At 47.0% G+C, this 17,971-nt stretch overlaps 1 protein-coding gene across 4 annotated transcripts; it reads right to left on the reverse strand.

Moving 5' to 3' along the window:
* Positions 1-6,129: 6,129 nt before the first annotated feature.
* LOC132388349 (zinc finger protein 239-like) lies at positions 6,130-17,971 on the reverse strand. 4 transcript variants are annotated; one of them, XM_059960687.1, is made up of 2 exons: positions 17,085-17,971; positions 6,130-11,299 (listed from the first exon to the last, which is right to left on the reverse strand). In XM_059960687.1, exon 2 carries the CDS (start codon positions 10,890-10,892, stop codon positions 9,930-9,932), a length of 963 nt encoding a protein of 320 aa, XP_059816670.1. In that variant the 5' UTR covers positions 10,893-11,299; positions 17,085-17,971; the 3' UTR covers positions 6,130-9,929. The 4 variants fall into 4 exon arrangements, with proteins under 4 accessions (XP_059816670.1, XP_059816668.1, XP_059816667.1 ...); XM_059960685.1 differs by lacking the exon at positions 17,085-17,971 and adding an exon at positions 16,170-16,364; XM_059960684.1 differs by lacking the exon at positions 17,085-17,971 and adding an exon at positions 16,159-16,362.

The raw sequence follows: 17,971 nt of genomic DNA on the forward strand, positions 1-17,971 counted from the left end.
GACACAGAGTGAATCTCCCTCCACACCGTCCCATCTCACACTCCCGGTGTCAGACACAACGTGAATCTCCCTCCACACCGTCCCATCACACACTCTCAGGGTCAGACACAGAGTGAATCTCCCTCCACACCGTCCCATCACACACTCCCGGTGTCAGACACAACGTGAATCTCCCTCCACACCGTCCCATCACACACTCCCGGGGTCAGACACAGAGTGTATCTCCCTCCACACCGTCCCATCACACACTCCCGGGGTCAGACACAGAGTGAATCTCCCTCCACACCGTCCCATCACACACTCCCGGTGTCAGACACAACGTGAAACTCCCTCCACACCGTCCCATCACACACTCCCGGTGTCAGACACAACGCGGAGCTGTTCTGAATGAGCTGGGAGAAATCGGGGAAAATCTGCTGTATAGGTTCGTGAGAAACTTTGGAGATGTTTCGAATTGTCTCTTGAACATATAAGTGAGCGGCTGTTTTAGCGTGGAAGCTTCGCTTGGAGTTTTTCTTCCAGTTTGGACTGGGTTCGTTGACGGTTGCTAAATGCCTGTCTCCCAGCTGCAGTTGCTGGCGACTCGCCTGGAGACCGGTTTGCTCCAAACAACGGAGAAAAACGCCATTGTTCTCCCACTGACATCGGGACAACGTCCCTCCTCTTTTATTGTCGGGATTCTCGTTCGGCATAGGAGCCGGAACATCTGTTGAGAAGTCTCGACCTCTCACGGCCTGGAAGTTCTGCAGGACCGACGGAGCCTTTCCTGGCGTTGGAATTTCTGGCGCCGAGCCAGCAAGGTACCGTCGAGTACAAACTTTTCCGGCCAGTCACTCCACTCACTCCAGGACTTATAACCGACACATCCGTATATCTCTAGATTTGGACATAGTGTCAGCATGCCGGGCCGTTCTCCACGGAGTTGCAGGCCTTCGGGGAGTTGGATAAAGACGGCTGCATCTCCAGCCTCGGACAACGCCTTGTTTTGGTCGGTGAAAGGAGAACGCGAGTGCACTGTATTTTGAATACATTGAATACATTGAAACCGCACTGCAAAAAATATGTGGCGGCTATGGAGGACTTGTTTGGGAAAGGTGGTATTTTGGCCACAGAGAATGAGTTCGGGGAGGAAGTGTTTTATCTAGATAATGATGAGTTAGTACACCGGGATCTTAGTTGGGGGGATCACGGTGGAAAACATCCTTTTAAAGATGGAGCTGGTGACATTTCCACGCAGCGAATTGTCTTCGGACACGTTAAGCGTTTAATCCCCAACGAGGTCCTACTTCCCGCACTAGACAGCTTGGGACAAGTACGGTCAGATATAACTGACATCAGACTCAAATTTAAGAGACACACCCACCGTAACGTAATCTCTTTCCGGCGTCAGGTGTTCATGCAGCTGGAAATGGAGGACGACGTTGAGGGCCGGTTTATTGTCCGGCCCGAGGGGGTCGACTATCAGGTGTATTAGAACTCTGAGCGCCCACGGTACCATGTGTGCGGGGTGGTGGGGCACTTTCGGAGGGACTGTCCTAGCACTCGAAAACCCAAGGAGTCCACTTCGGGAACCAGTGCCCCAGCTAACTCTGCCCCTGATCCCATCCCTGTTCCTACACCTGTGCCGGCCCCTGCTCCTGCCCCTGACCCTGTCTCTAACCCTGTCCCTGTTCCTACGTCTGTTTCAGTCCCTGCTCCTGCCCCGTGGGTCAGATGGGGCACTTTCGGAGGGACTGTCCTAACACCCGAAACCTTAGGGTGTCCACTTGGGGCACCAGAGCCCCAGCTACCTCTGCCCCGATCCTATTCCTGTGCCTGCACCTGACCCGACTCCTGCTTCCTGCTCCTATTCCTACGTCTGTTTCAGTCCCTGCCCCTGCCCCGTGGTTCAGGTGGGGCACTTTCGGAGGGACTGTCCTAACACCCGAAACCCTAGGATGTCCACTTCGGGCACTAATGCTCCAACTACCTCTGCCCCGATCCTATTCCTGTGCCTGCACCTGAGCCGACTGCTGCTTCCTGCTCCTATTCCTACGTCTGTTTCAGTCCCTGCTCCTGCCCCGTGGTTCAGGTGGGAGATCTTGAGGCTACGTACAAGGAGGTTCAGGCGACGGACGGGGAGGAGCTTGTGCTGAGAAAGAAAGCAAAGAAGAAATCCAAACACACTAAGAAGTCGGCCCCCGAGACCGCAGAGCTCCCGCCTATTTGCCCTGAAGTGGAGCGGGAGGCTCGGGAAAGTGCGCAGTTGGAAGCGGAGTGTACCGCGCCATTGGTGAATCCGGCACCTGTGTGCGCCTCAGAAGAGAAGGGTATCTTCCCCCAAGAGGGTAGGGAATGTAGATACGGGGATTTCCCAGGAAAGGGAGGGAATCCGGGTAGAGTTTGTGTCTAACCCTGAATCCCCAGATGTAGCCACTAGTCCTGTGGTAGGTGGTGTGATTGTGTAGAAAGTTAGTGCTAGCCCTGTTTGCACAATCGCGACAGCCCTGAAGCCCTCCACCCAGGACTTAGTAGTAAGCGATTCCCTGGGGGCAAGAGCATTAAACAGTAAGAGCGGAGAGGAGACCCTGGGGATGATCCCTCCATTGTCGTAACTGTGGATAAGACTGATGCGACGGTGCAGCGGAAAGGTATGAGGGAGGTACCCGCTGCGCAGTGTGGGTTTTAAGTGCAGCCGTCTGTTCGAACACACGGGGATGAAGACGGGGGGAATCTATCTGTAGTGAGGCGGTGGAGTGAGACAAAGGACATCCTCACCCCTCCAGAGAAATCCCCATTGATACCTGTGGAGGAAATGAGAGAGTTCATTCTCACCTCTGAGGGTGCAAAGCATCGGCCTAAGCTGGCCTCGCTTCGCTGGTCTGGCACGCCGAGGCTGATGAAGTCCCTGCGAGTCATCCTTAGACGGAAGGTGAAGGGGAAGAGGAATGTTGTGTCTGGGAATGTCAGGCGGCAGCTGAAATCCTTTCCGGATGACCTGGTGAGGGACATCAGAGTGGGAATCAGCCTCGCTCCTTCGGGAGACGGTGGGTCACAGGTGAGTGGCGTTGGCACCACTGGGGCCCGGAAAGCAAAGAGAATTCTTGTTTTTTTTTCTCGGGCTAGTGTGGTTGAGGGCGCCTCCGTTCTCACCGGGAAGGGTGCAGGTGCTGAGTCCTAGTAAACTCCTTACATGAAGCTCACTGTAGCTGGTCTAAATTTTAATGGTAGCAGGGGTTCTCTCGGCAGATAAAAGAATCTCTCAGTCCTTTGGGATGGGTGATATACGGTGAGGTTCCTGTAGGGAACCCATACCACCGCGGGGGACGAGTCCGCTTGGCTCCTGCAGCGGCAAGGAGGGGTCTACATGAGCCTCCTCAGCTCCAACTCTAGCGGGGTGACGATCCTATTGGCCTCGACCTTCCAGCCGGAAATGGTAAAAGCTCAGGATGTCGAGCCCGGCCGCCTGCCCCATCTGGCTGTGCGCCTGGATGGTGTACCTCTGCATTTCATCAACGTGTATGCCCTGAGGGGCGGGCTGATGCAGACGCGCCTATTCCCTATTCCGTCAGCTGTCCACTCTACTGAGCTCCATGGATCCTGGGGTTGGGGACTTCAAATGTACCTTCGAGGTGGGGAACCTCTGCAGTCTCCAGCGCGACACAGCATCGGGAAAGAAGCTAAAGGAGTTAGTCGGCTCCTTTGACTTGGTGGACGCCTGGCGGGATCTACATCCTGACTCTGGAGCCTTCTCGAGAAGGTCTAGAGGGAGAGATTCCCGAATAGATCGCCTCTATGTCTCTCAAGCATACAGCTCCCCCGCGATGGCAACCTGCATGTGGCAAATGCCGTCCTCGAACCATCACCTTGTGTGGATGGAATTTGCCCCTCGGCACTGAGGCGGGGCCGACTGGTGGCGTCGTGGCATCAGCGCCGGACTCCGGAGCGAAGGGTCCCGAGTTCAAGTCCAGCCGGCTCCCTTGCACGCTTTCCATCCGTGCTGGGTTGAGCGTCGAGCTGGCAACTCGACCTCGTAAAAATAAAACTGGAGAATGCCACAGAAACGCCATGAGCAATCACCAGAAAGATCGGTGCAAAGGCTTGTCATGACGGCGCCCGATGACTCCACCAGGAGTTAAGGACATTCTTCTTCTTCTACTCTGAGCTGGGATCCAGACACTGGCGCTGTGAGAACCAGCTGCTGGAGGAAAGCCGACTCCGAGCGTTCTTGGTCGCCTGGAGAGAAAGACAGGGTTAATTGTTTTTATGTCGGGAGTACACAGAGACTGAACGGTTTGAGAGAACATTGCCTAACCCAGTGTATCGGAGGGGTCGTGACTGTCACGTGACATCACTGCCCACTACCCGGTCGGAAGGCACGTCACCTGCCAATCAAGGTTTGACCCCTCCTCGCCCATCAATGCACTGTTACGGACCCGCAGGTTTCGTTCATTGTGGACTGTCACTTTAACAGAGCGCTTCAGTGAGGCAGGACTATGATGTTGTTTACCTTTAAAACAAGGACACAGACAGTCACGGTCAGGAGTCGGAAGAAGAGACAGAGAGAGAGGAGCGAACCTGGAAAAGGCAGCAGTTCCAGTTTGTCGAGGCTGGGGATTTGGAACTCTGCTACACCCACAAGGGTGCGGTGATCATCGATCCGGTGCACATCGGATGTGTGGCTGTAACTCCGTATAGTCCAAAGGAGTAGATCTGGGAATGTCCTGTGGGGCCACTCGAAGTTACCCCCTGCCTGGGTGTGTGATGTGGTAACCCCTTGAAGGCGGCATCCCTGTGACAGATCACTCTGGTGGTAATTCGTGTGTGGCTTTGGAACGGCTCGACGGAGGACTTTCCACCACTGATATTTATTAATTACCACCGTGGAATTCGGCGTGATTGCCTTCTCTCTACGTTTTACCTCTCGTTATCATCGCTGTGTGTATGTTATTCAGAGCACGTCTGTCTTTCTCTAGTTCTGTACAGTCACATACAGCGTTAACCTTAGAAATAGTTAAGTGTAAGACTTCCATTAAGATATAGCACTTTCCTTCTCACTCTGTTACATGTAATGCTTGGCGAGTGGCGTGGATCCGAGGGGTAGACTGTATTGGAGGGGTCGTGACTGTCACGTGACAAACCTACCCACTACCTGGTCAAGGCACACCACCTGCCAAATACACACCTCACCATTGGCCCCTTTAATTAGCCTTGTACTTGGCCTCGAGCAATCGGCCTTTGTAATCAACTTAACTCTGCTTACACGGAGCCTTTGGCCCCTCTATAGATTACCTGGGCTGGACCCTCCATCCCTGTGCACTATAAAGGGTGCCGCGTGTGCTTTCCCTTTGCCATCTCCGAGAGACACCCTGCTTCACTCCAGGCTGAGAACCGTGGAACGGCGCTGGAGAAATTGTTAGTGAGCTGTGCATTGAATAGGGTTGGGAGCGTTGATTACTCTCTTTAATAACACAGAGCTGTGCCTGCACAGGGTCAAGGGCTGGCGGATATCGTATAGAATTTTCCTTTGTGTGTTTGCGTGTGTGTGCGGGTGTTATGCGCGTGCACTTTGTTCCCAGGCGATTTTCCCACGTTCGTTAGTAATTGTCCGTGTGTGTTTTATTGCCGAACCGACTTTCTCCACGACTGCTGTAAATTGTGCGTGTTGCTTCTGTTGCCGTTTTCCCACGTTTGCCTTCTGTAAATAAAATCACTTTCTGTCCAAAATCCTTGCTTCTGAGACGTATCGAATCTGTTTCCCCACTTACAACACTTGCTCAGCCAATTTACATTTTTTTACGTTCATGCAATATGGGTGTTGTTTAATTGGTTTGGCTTGACCAATATCTACGTCATGTACTGCAACCGCGGTTTGCTTGGGAACATCGGGAAATAAATCCTTAAACTTCAGAATTAATTCTTTCAGCTGTTGCTGTTGCTTTGGCTGCAGATGAGCCAACTTGTTATCAATGTTTTCCAGAACAACCGAGTTCATTTCCCTAACTGGGACCACGTTTGGCTTGTGAAAAGTCTCAGATGAGTCAATTGTTTCATTCTCAGGGTTACCAGATTCATATGTTTTGACAACAACACTCACAGACGGTGCCTGCTTGTCAAAATTAGGCTTTATCATATTTATGTGTACCACCTGTGTTAGTTTATGTCAGTCGGGCGTTTTAATAACATAATTCACATCATTAATTTGAGAGACTATTTCATACAGTCTGTTGAATTTCGCCAGAAGTGGATTTGTCAACATTGGAGATAAGGCAAGCACCTTATTTTCTTTTGCAAGCCCGCTTATCAAACCAACACTTCATTTTGTTTTGAGAAATCTTTAGGTTTTGTCTCAATAGACTACAGGCTTGATGTAGTTTATTTCTGAACTTCTAAACATAGTCTAACAAGTTAACATGTACATCCCCATCAATCCACTGTTCCTTTAACAAGGTCAAAGGTCCCCTCACTCTCTGACCAAATACAAGTTCAAATGGACTAAAGCCCAGTGATCTCTGTACAGACTCTCTTACTGCAAACAAAAACAAATGTATACCTTCATCCCAGTCTTTTCCATTTTCAACATTTTAATGTCATAATCATTGTTTTGAGGGTAGAATGAAATTTTTCTAAAGCCCCTTGTGATTCTGGATGGTATGCAGATGAAGCAGATTGTTCAGCTCCCAGTTCATAAACTACCTGCTGGAATAATCCAGATGTAAAATCACGTCCTTGATCAGACTGGATTTCTTCAGGCAAAGCAGAAAATGTAGAAAACTTGGTAAGAGCCTTCGCCACAATTTAGCTTTAACATTTCTGTGAGGTATTGCCTCTGGGAATCTGGATGCAGTACACATAATAGTTAGCAGATATTGATGGCCAGCTTTAGTCTTTGGCAATGGGTCAACACAATCCACTATAAATTTTGAAAAGGGTTCACCAAATGCAGGTATAGACCACAGTGGGGCACTGGGGTGACCTGATCAGGTTTACCCACAACTTGACAAGTGTGACAGGTTCTGCAAAAGCTCGTAACATCTTTCCACAGATTAGGCCAGTAGAATTATTTCCTAATCCTGTTTACCGTTTTATTCACTCCAAAATGGCCACCTAAGGGTATACTGTGGGCCAAAGTTAAAATTTCAGCCCTATAAACTTAAGGAACTATAACTTGGTGAACAATTGCCCATTCCTCACTTGCTGGCATAGCAGGTGGCCTCCACTTCCGCATTAACACACCATCCTTGAAATAATACCCTGCTGGCACTTTCTTAATCTCATCATCTGCGAGAGCTGTTTCTTTTAAAGCTTCAATCTCAGGGTCTAGGTTCTGTTCTGCTGTAAGCTCTCCCGCATCGGCAGACATTTTAGCCATACTTCGAGTTCCTGTGCAGGAAGGATAAATGTTAAAATCCATCTGTGGGTCGTCAGTGGTTGGGTTAGTTGTTAACTGCACTGCAGGAACAACTTTACCATCGGCCAGGTCATTCCCTAACAGCAAAGTGACATCTTCCACTGGTAAACTGGAGCATAATCCGATCTCAACAGGTCCTGAAACCAACCCTGACAGTAAAGGTACCTTGTGCAATGGCATGGAAACCATGCCGCCCCCAATGACTTTAATAAGATTTACCTCACCAGTGTTAGTCTCATCACCAAACTTTAGAATGCTGTCTAATATAAGTGACTGAGAAGCCGCAGTATCTCGAAAAATTTTCACTGGAAATATGGTTCACCCTTCCTTTACTAATAAAAATCCATCTGACATAAAATGATCGAACACTTTCTTAACTTGGTCAGACCTCTCAGACCTTAACTAAGCAAACAGAATGTTCAGAACCCTGTGGGTTTACAGGTGCTTCAACAGACTGATCACAGGCATTCGGGACTGCCTCCTTTTCCTTTTTCATCTTCAGGACAGAACAATCAGCCATCACATGACCAGCTTTCTTACAATAGTAACAAGTAAGACCAGCGTATTTCTCCTTCAACTGTTTCCCTTCATCCTTACTCTTGTCACTAGTCCCAGCTTTAATTTCTGGTTTACCCTGGTGATCCCTGCTACTCTTTTGGAAGCTGTTATTCGGGATAAACTTAACCTTATGAGTTAGAGCAAACTCATCTGCTAATCTAGCAGAGTCCTGCAAAGTGGCAGCATCTTTTTCATCTAAATATGTCTTTGTGTCATCAGGGACGCACCTTTAGAATTCTTCAATTAAAACCAATTCTTTCAAGCAGTTAAAATTATCATTCACATTTTTATATGTGCACCAGCGGTCAAAACACACAGACTTCTCATAAGCAAAATCCATAAAAGTCTGGTTCACAGATTTCCTCAAATTTCTAAACTTTTGCCTGTATGATTCTGGGACAAACTCATAAGCTTTGAGCACAGCCTGTTTCACTATGTCACAATCAGCTGCTTCATCAACAATCAAAGCAGAATAGGCTTGCTGAGCCTTCCCCTGAATTACACTTTGTAAGAGAATAAGCCAAACCTCTTCTGGCCACTTTAAACTCTGAGCAACCTTTTCAAAATGCTGCAAGTATTTATCAATGTCGGCCTCGTCAAATTGAGGGACCAATTTAACTTCCCAACTGGCCTCAAATTTATCACCAGAGACCAACGCTGGACTCCTTTGCTGCAACCTCTTTATCTTTTCCAGCTCGAATAGCCTCTGTCTTTCTGTTTCCTCCCTCTATTTTTCTGCCTCTTCTCTGTTTTTCTGCTTCTCAAGCCTCAAACTGCCTCTGCCTTTCCACAGCCTCCAGCTTTAATTTTTCTCACTTGTACTGGAGCTCAAGCTCACTAGGTTTACTTTCAGGAAACACCTCCAACTCCTCCACTTTAAACACACCCTCAAATTCATAATGTTCAGCTATCACCCTCTGCATCCGTGCCCTCCTCATTGTCAATTTCAACATAGCAAGTTTTAACCTTCTAGCAAGACTCAACAACTCAATCCTTCTGACGCCCTCTAATGCCTCAGAGGTTGGTGCTTCCAGACATCTATCAGCATCCATTGCTGCTGATTTTCCACACACCAATAAATGAAAAGGGATGAAATTGATAATGAATGAATACACCCCCAAATCTGTTCATATACTGGATGCAGGCCCCAATTTTGTTACGAATCATAACGTTTTAGAAACGAACCAGCAGCAATAGACTATACCTGGAGTCTGTTTTTGATCTTAAAACTATCTGTATTAGAATCTACTTGTAATATAGTAACTAAAGCAAGATAAACAAAAGTTAACAGTGTTATGTGTATATATGTGTTTAAATAAAACTCCCAAACTATTGAGCTCGGGGGAAACAAGGCTTGGAGTATTGGGATGGTACAGTATGAAAGTGCAGTTCATCCATGGAATAGGTGATGAGAGAGATATTTGTAATCCAGGGTAAATGTTGAGAGAAGGCAATTATGTTGAATTCCACAGGTTCCATGGTGGAAAAACGAGAGAACAGTCGCTGTAGATTTTATTTGTCGTCGTTCCAAACTCTCATACGATTTATCACCGAAAGTGACTTGTCACTATGGGTTTCGTCTTCAAGTGAATTACCACACCACACCCAGGCAAGAGTTAACACATCAGTGGTTTTCACAGGACACCCCAAATCAGATCCACTCCTATGGATCAAACGAGGTGACAACTACACATTCGATGTACGGTGAATCGATAATTAACCCACCCTTGTGTGCATAGGAAAGTTCCAAACAGTGACCCTTGGCCACTAGTTCCCTTGTTTCGATCCTTCAATTTTCCCTAGTTCGTCTCCGTCTGACTCTGAGTGTCTGTGTCCTCGGTTAAAACTAAACAAGCTGCGAGTGATGTAAACAAGCTGCGAGTGATGTAAACAAGCTGCAAGTCAGACTGATCCACCTTCTTAATCTCTTGATCTCTCTTAAAATGACAGTCCACAGCAAACGAAACCCAGGGATTCATAACTATGGCCACTCCCCATTGTGAACTGACTGGTGAGCCAGTAGTTGGGACGACTGAGTGAATCCCTTCCCACAGACTGAGCAAGTGAACGGCTTCTCCCCAGTGTGAATTCGCTGGTGTGCCTGTAGGGTGGAAGATTGAGTGAATCTCTTCCCACATTCTGAGCAGGTGAAGGGCTTCTCCCCAGTGTGAACTCGCTGATGTCTCTGCAGGTGGGATGACTGAGTGAATCCCTTCCCACATTCTGAGCAGGTGAACGGCTTCTCCCCAGTGTGAACTCGATGATGTACCAGTAGGCAGGATGAATCCGTGAATCCCTTCCCACATTCTGAGCAGGTGAACGACTTCTCCCCAGTGTGAACTCGCTGATGTTTCTGCCGGGTGGATGAATCAGTGAATCCCTTTCCACAGACTGAGCAGGTGAACGGCTTCTTTCCAGTGTGAACTCGCTGATGAACCTTCAGATGGGATGACTGAGTGAATCCCTTCCCACATTCTGAGCAGGTGAAGGGCCTCTCCCCTGTGTGAACTCGCTGATGACTCAGTAGGCTGGATGACTGAGTAAATCCCTTCCCACATTCTGAGCAGGGGAATGGCCTCTCCCCAGTGTGAACTGGCCGATGATTCTGTAGGTTGCATAAGTGAGTGAAGCTCTTCCCACATTCTGAGCAGGTGAACGGCTTCTCCCTAGTGTGAACTCGCTGGTGTCTCTGCAGGTGGGATGACTGACTGAATCCCTTCCCACATTCTGAGCAGGTGAATGGCTTCTCCCCAGTGTGGACTCGCTGATGATTCTGTAGGTTGGATAACTCAGTGAATCTCTTCCCACATTCTGAGCAGGCGAACGGCTTCTCCCCAGTGTGAACTCGCTGATGACTCAGCAGGTGGGATGATTTAATGAATCTCTTCCCACAGAATGAGCAGGTGAATGGCCGCTCCCTGGTGTGATCTCGCTGGTGAGCCATTAAGTCAGATGACTGAGTGAATCTTTTCCCAGAAATTCAGCAGATGACCAGCCTCTGCCTGGTGTGAACTGACTGGTGTGTCCACAGGTGGGAATACTGAGTGAATCCTTTGTCACCCACAGAACAGGTGAATGGCCTTGCCCAGTGTGAACTTGTTAATGTACCTTCAGTTGAGATGACCGAGTGAATCCATTCCCACTGTCTGAGAAGGTGAACGGCCTTTCTCCTGTGTAAAATGACGGGTGTGCCAGTTGGTCAGTTAACCGAGTGAATCCCTCCCCACAGTCTGAACAGGAAGGATGGTTGGTTGAATCCCTTGCTCCACTTCTTAAATATATAGACAGAGACAACAAAACTGGCGTGTCATGTTTTTGCTTCCTGGAGACAAATTCCTTCTTGTTTTTAACCTGTAAAAAGATTTGCAAAATCCATCAATGCGTTTAGGACAATACTTCCGTTGAAATTACTTGAGTTGCCAAGGTTTGATCTGGTATCACACTGTTACAATGAGGTTCAACTTAAGTCTGTTAAAAAGGATTTGGAGTGAATTTTTGTATTATTTCAGGTTCTTGTCACAGTCATAGAAAATTACAACATAGACACAGGTACTTTGGGCCATCCAGTTTATGCTGAACTATTTAAATTGCCCATTCCCATACCCTTACCATTCAGGTTTCTACACAAACCTCTTAAATGTTGAAATGGATCTCGCATGCACCACTTGTGCTAGCTGCTCATTCCACACCCGGATGACTGTCTGTGTGAAGAAGTTTCCCCTCATGTTCCCCTTAACATTTCACCTTTCACCCTTAACCCATGGCCTCTGATTGTAGTCCCACCCAATCTCAGTGGAGAAAGCCAGCTTGCATTAACACTATCTATGCCCCTCTATCACAATCAAATCTCACCTCAATCTTCTACATTCCAAGGAATAAAGTCTGGACCTGTTTAATCTTTCCTTATAACCCAAGTCCTACAGACCTAGCAACTTTATTGTGAATTTTCTCTGAACTCTCTGAACCTCTTTTACAGCTTTCCTGTAGGCAGGTGACCAAAACTGCACACAATACTCTAAATTAGGCCTCACCAATGATTTCAACAAGTGTACATAAAATCCATCTATTGTTGTCAGTACTTTGATTCATGAAGGCCATTGGGCTGAAATCTTTTTTTCCGTCTCTATCTAACTGTGATACCAATTTCAGTTAATTAAGGACCTGTATTCCCAGGTCCCTTTCTTCTACAACACTCCTCCGTGCCCGACCAGTAACTGTGAAAGACCTCCCTTGGTAGGTCCTACCAACATGCAACACCTCACACTTGTCTGCATTGAATTCTGTTTTCCATTTCTCAAGCCATATTTCCACCTGGTCCAGTTCGCACTGCAAGCCATGATAGTCTTCTCGCAGTCCACTGAATCCCCAGTCTCGGTTTCATCCGCAAATTTGCTGATCCATAACCATCTTATTATCCAGATTACTGATACAGATGACAAACAACAACAGATCCAGCACTGATCCCTGTGGCAACCACTAGTCACAGGCCTCCAGTCAGAGAGGCAACCATCTGCTACCACACTCTGGCTTCTCTCAAGGACAGTGTCTCATCCAATTTACTGTCTCATCTTGAATGCTGAGTGACTGAAACTTCTTGACCAACCTCCCATATGAGACTTTGTCAAGTGCCTTGCTAAAGTCCATGTAGACAACATCTGCTGCTTTGCATTCATCCACTTACCTGATAACTTCCTCGAGAGACTCGATAAGTTTGGCTAGAGCGATGCTGTCTATACTTTATCAGTCCACACCTATCCAAATACTTACAGTATATATCTGGTTCCTGCACCAACATTCCAATAACTTTCCCAGTTCTGATGTCACGCTCACCAACATATAATTTCCTAGTTTATTTTTACAGCCTTTCTTGAACAGCAGAACAACACTGTCTGTCCTCCAATCCTCCAGTACCTCACCTGTCACTAAGGATGATTTCAATATCTGTGCTTAGGCCCTGATAATTTCTGCACTTGTCTTCCGCAGGGTCCTAGTGAACAACTTGTCAGGCCCTGGGGATTGATCCACATTAATTTGCCTCAAGACAGCAAACCCCTCCACCTCTGTAATCTGTACAGGGTCCATGAAGTTGATGCGGCTTTGCCTCAATTCTATAGACTCTGTGTTCGTCTCTTGAGTAAATACGGATGCAAAAAAAATCTCCCCAAGTCTATGTTATCCCTTTATATGGATTACCATTCTGATCTTCCAGAGAATTAATTTTTTCCCTTGCAATCTTTTTACTCTTAACATATCTGCAGAATCCCTGAGGATTCTCCTTCACCTTGTCTGCTGGGGCAACCTCATGCCTTTATTTCTTTCATAAGTGTTCACTTGAATTTCCTGTATTTCATAAGTACCCCATTTGTTCCTATCTGCCTGTACCTGTTATGCACCTCCTTTTTATTGATCAGGGAGAGGAAAGCCAAAAGGTTGATAGATCTGCATGGAGGGAGGTGGGGGTAAGGAGGGTTAAACGAAAGTTGCAGGGGGAATGGGAGCCTGAATAACAGAACAGAGAGTGGAGAGATTGTGGAGACAGATGTTGTTCAGGCCTCAGACAAAGTCAGGAATGAAAAAGTTGAGCATGGTGCAGTGAATATGCTGAGCCCAGTATATTTCAATACAAGGAGGAGTGTAGGAAAGGCGGATGTGTTCAGGGCATGGATCAACACCTGGAATCAACACTAGGATCTGGCAACTGTGGACTGGGACAGGCTGCTTTATGGCAAAGGTGTGCTTGGTAAATGGGAGGCTTCAAAGCGAAATTTTGAAAGTAGTAAGCGGGTATGTCAGAATAAAAGGTAAAGATAGAAACTGTAGGGAAACTTGGATTGCACGAGATATTGAGACCCTGGTAAAGCACAAAATGGAATTGCATAACAGGGATATGCAGTCAGTTTCTTATGGAGTATAAGAAATGCAAGAGAACACATAAGAAATCAATCAGGATGGCTAAAAGATGGCATGAGGTTGCTGTCACAGAAAAGGTGAAGGATAATCCTCAGGGATTCTAGTGATAGACCAAGAGCAAAAGGATTGCAAGGCACAAAGTTGGTCCTCTGGAAGACCGGAATGGCAATCCACGTGTGGAAACAAAGCAGATGGGGGAGATCTTAAATATTTTTCCATCTCTTTTTACTCAGGAGATGGACAAATGATCTATGGGAGTGTGGAAAAGTGGCATTAACCATTTCAACCCTGGGGGAAAAAAAAATCTCTGGCCACTCACACGCTCAATACCCCTCATCATTTTATACACCAAAAAATGTCTCTAAATATAAACAAGGAAATTATACATTGCACAATCTACTTTCCATGATTCAGTACATTTACATGGCCAGGTGTGTAAAAAGGGCCCGTTGAATATCAGGGACAAACAGGCCCAATTCACCATAACCACAAGCTGTTCCTGCTGCTACCATCCAGGAAACGGTACCACAGCCAAAGGAGCAGCAGGCCCCGGGACATCATCTTCCACCAGGCCATCAGACTGATTAATTCATGCTGATACAATTGCATTTCAATGTTATATTGACTGTCCTATGTACAGACTATCTATTATAAATTACTATAAATTACACATTGCCCATTTAGATGATGTAAGGTAAATATTTCTACTCCTCATGTTTTTGAAATATGTAACTAATAAAGTCAATTCAATTCACCCTCTCCACTATCTGTTCTGTCATTCTGGCTCCCATTCCCCCTACAACTTATTTTAACCACATCACCCCCTCCCCTGCTCACTACCACTAGCAACTCTTACCACTAGGATATTCATCCCCTCTTGTTCTGTTCCTCTAACTAACAAATCCCCTATCAGTCTTTTGACTTTCCTCTGCCAGGTAATTCCCCCCACAGCTTCTGAAGTGGTCCACTTGTTGTTGTGTGAAATGGCCACAAGAGTACTCTGCGATGCCTATTTAACCTCATTCCCCTTCCTGACTCTCACCCAGTTTCCTGTGTCCTGCACCTTGGGTGTAACTCACCTCTCTTCATGTCATATCTATCACCCCCTCCAACTGCTGGATGATATGGAATTCACCCATTTCAAGCAGCTCTTTGAAGTGCAGGGTTACAAGTTGCAGCTGGATGCACATCTTGTAGGGGAGGGCATCAGGGACACTGCAGGCCTCCCCTCCTTCCCTCGAATACCCCTCTAATTTGTAATAACCAGTGTGCAGATAAATCTTGTACTGTGTATTTTTTACCCAGTGACAAGATGTGCACAATGAATTTTATATAGAGAGGTATTCATTTTCACGGCTAGCAAAGCACTGTCAATAGGAACTTTGATCTCCTCTGGGTTTGACCGAGTTCATCTGCACTCTCACACAACCTGTGTAGCAGGCCTGTAACAGGAAATGCAGGAGTTTCTCACCAATGCTTTTGCACATTGTCCATATGTGGTTTGCTTGCTAAATTACACTTTAAGAAGTAAGATTTCCAAATATCACTCCACTTCTTCCCACTTGCAAATTCTCCAGCAACTTTTGCATCACCAAAATGCAAACAGGCATCACTAGTTTCTGTGTTCTACATATATATTCCCCCTGAACCCGTCCCCAATGACTGACGGTGGTGAACTCAGTGAATGAAATCCCAATGAATACGAAGGGAAGGGCAGTAGTCTGTCTCACTGGAGTCTGGCACATTTGTGATGCGAAAGCTACTTGTTGCCCAGGGCAAAGGTGTTTGATATCATTATGTACCCAGAGAGAATGGGACAAAACATGTTCTCACCAGTAGAAAAGTCCAGAGCAAGAGGAGGTAGAGGAAGCAACACACACAAAATACTGGAGGAACTCAGCAAGCCAGGCAGCATCTACGGAAAAGAGTACTAATGATGAGTTCCTCCGACATTTTGTGTGTGTTGCTTGGAATTCCAGCATCTGCAGATTTTCTCTTGTTTGTGTTGGAGGTAGAACAAAGGTGATTTTCTCAACTGCTGATGTAAAAGATCTTGTTCCTTTTCTCCGAGTACCTAATCCTTGCATTTAGATAGCTGGAGCTCAGCTCTGACTGAGAGATCCATCGGTTCCCATTCCCGCATCAGCCGGAAGCTCCCCGGGGCCCGTGTACGGATCGTGGAGTTGAGAGAGAGGGAAGAGGTCAGGACTGTCCCGGGGTTGCTGCCCACGGTGTCCGAAATTCAGAGGAATTATCCTGAAGTCGGTATTTAAGATAAAAACACAATTAATCGCTCTTACCTGCAACCGACATTTTCAAAGCCTTCTGTGCACTGCGCGCATGAGTGAAACTCAGGGACGTCCTCAGCCTGACGCCTGCGCATTTCATCGGCGCTTCAGCGCCGGCGAAATTCTTAACGAATTGCCCTATGGGTAATCACGGTGCCATTAAACATTTCTGCAAGCACCATTTCAATATCCATACCTCATTTTTTTTTATCTTGGGTATAGAAAAAATCTGCAGCTGTTTTAACGCAGAAAGCGGCTCCCATAAGCAATATACACAATATCAACGTGTATCTAATGCCAAAGTAAAATGCAGATATAAAACATAGGAGATTCTGCAGTTGCTGGAAATACTGAGAAAACATTTTCTATGTATTCCTCTCCAAAATTTCTGCCTTATCTGTTGATTTCCACCTGTGTTGTGCAGAAATTAACCACCTTTTTTTTCGATCAACCAGTTTCCAAATGCTTCTAATCTTTCACTTTTAACCACATCCTGCTGGTCTTATTCGTCCTCCTCCTCTGGACCCCATTTCTCTCTGGAGCCCCTGATTCAAGCTGGTAACTCTTTTGTTTGTGACCCTGCACCATCGAAGATTCACTCGCTAGTCTGCTGTCAGACTTTAGAGGTGCATTGTGTTACGAGACCGCAGGTTCGTTTACTGTGAGTGTCGCTTTAAGTGCCTGAGTGAGGCGGGGCTGTGACGTCAGACACAGGCTGCGGCAGCCTGAGGGAGCGGGAGAGGGAGAGGGAGAGGGAGACAAGCTGTTGGAACTTCAGCGTGTGACTGCTATAGGCTGCATCTCTTCCATGCCCAAAAGGTACGGTTGATCTCATCATCGGCACGCAGTGCACAACGGATGTGTGACTGTCACTTCGTATCATCCATATGTGTGGATTTGCTGGAGTATCCTGTGGTATCACTTTTGTTGTCCCTTACCTGGAATCGGGGTGTTCTGTGGTAACCACTTGGAAACGATATTCCTGTCACTGTCACCTGGTGATATTTCTAAGTGGATTTCGGAACTAATCGACGGATAAGATCTTCGGCGACTGTGATTTCGTTTACCCAGCGTGGAATGTGTGTGGAATTCTTCGTAATTGCCTTCTCTCTACATTCCCTTTCTTAGTAACTACGCTATACAGCAATATAAATGCAGATATATCAAACAGGTTAGCAATGATTGTGTGTGTGTGTGTGTGTGTGTGTGTGTGTGTGTGTGTGTGTGTGTGTGTGTGTGTGTGTGTGTGTAAATAGGAAAGCCAAGCTTCTTCACGCCTCGGGGTGAATGGATACCGTCTTACGGTGATGAGTGAAGTTCGGTTCAGTTCGTGGGATTGAGTCGGGTAGTGATGGAGAGAGAGAGAGAGGGAGAGTTTTGAGTCTTCAGGTAAGCTGACGCCGTCGATAGTCCCTTCGTCCTCCGAAATCCTTTGGAAGTCACCGACTGTGACCACTACAAACGGGACCGTTCTTCTGTGGTGGAGTTATTAACCCAGGCGAGGGATGGACACACGAATAACTCCCCAAAGGTCACAGCCTTTTCACACTGCGAGAGCCACTGATCGATGCTCCTGATCGATCCTCCAAAGCCCACCTTTTTCTGTGGACACAACAAAGCTCATTCAGTGTCCAAAAACATGTGTCTGGAGGTCTATCAGCGGACCTCCTCCTTATCTCACCGTGCTGAGCCCCAGCTGTCCATCAAACAGTTCCTCCCTTCTCTCTCTGTAAGAACACAGAAGCTGACAGTGTCCTTGTAAAAGTGTCAACAAGCTTGCAGAGAAACCATAACACCATCTCCGAGCAGTCTTCCCCCCCGTCTC

The sequence above is a fragment of the Hypanus sabinus genome, unplaced genomic scaffold (genome assembly GCF_030144855.1).
Source record: "Hypanus sabinus isolate sHypSab1 unplaced genomic scaffold, sHypSab1.hap1 scaffold_302, whole genome shotgun sequence".
Classification (NCBI taxonomy): Eukaryota; Metazoa; Chordata; class Chondrichthyes; order Myliobatiformes; family Dasyatidae; genus Hypanus; species Hypanus sabinus.

Coding starts and splice junctions, on each gene's coding strand:
- LOC132388349 (XM_059960687.1), bottom strand. CDS start 10,892: ATGGCTCACCAGCGAGATCACACCAGGGAGCGGCCATTCACCTGCTCA.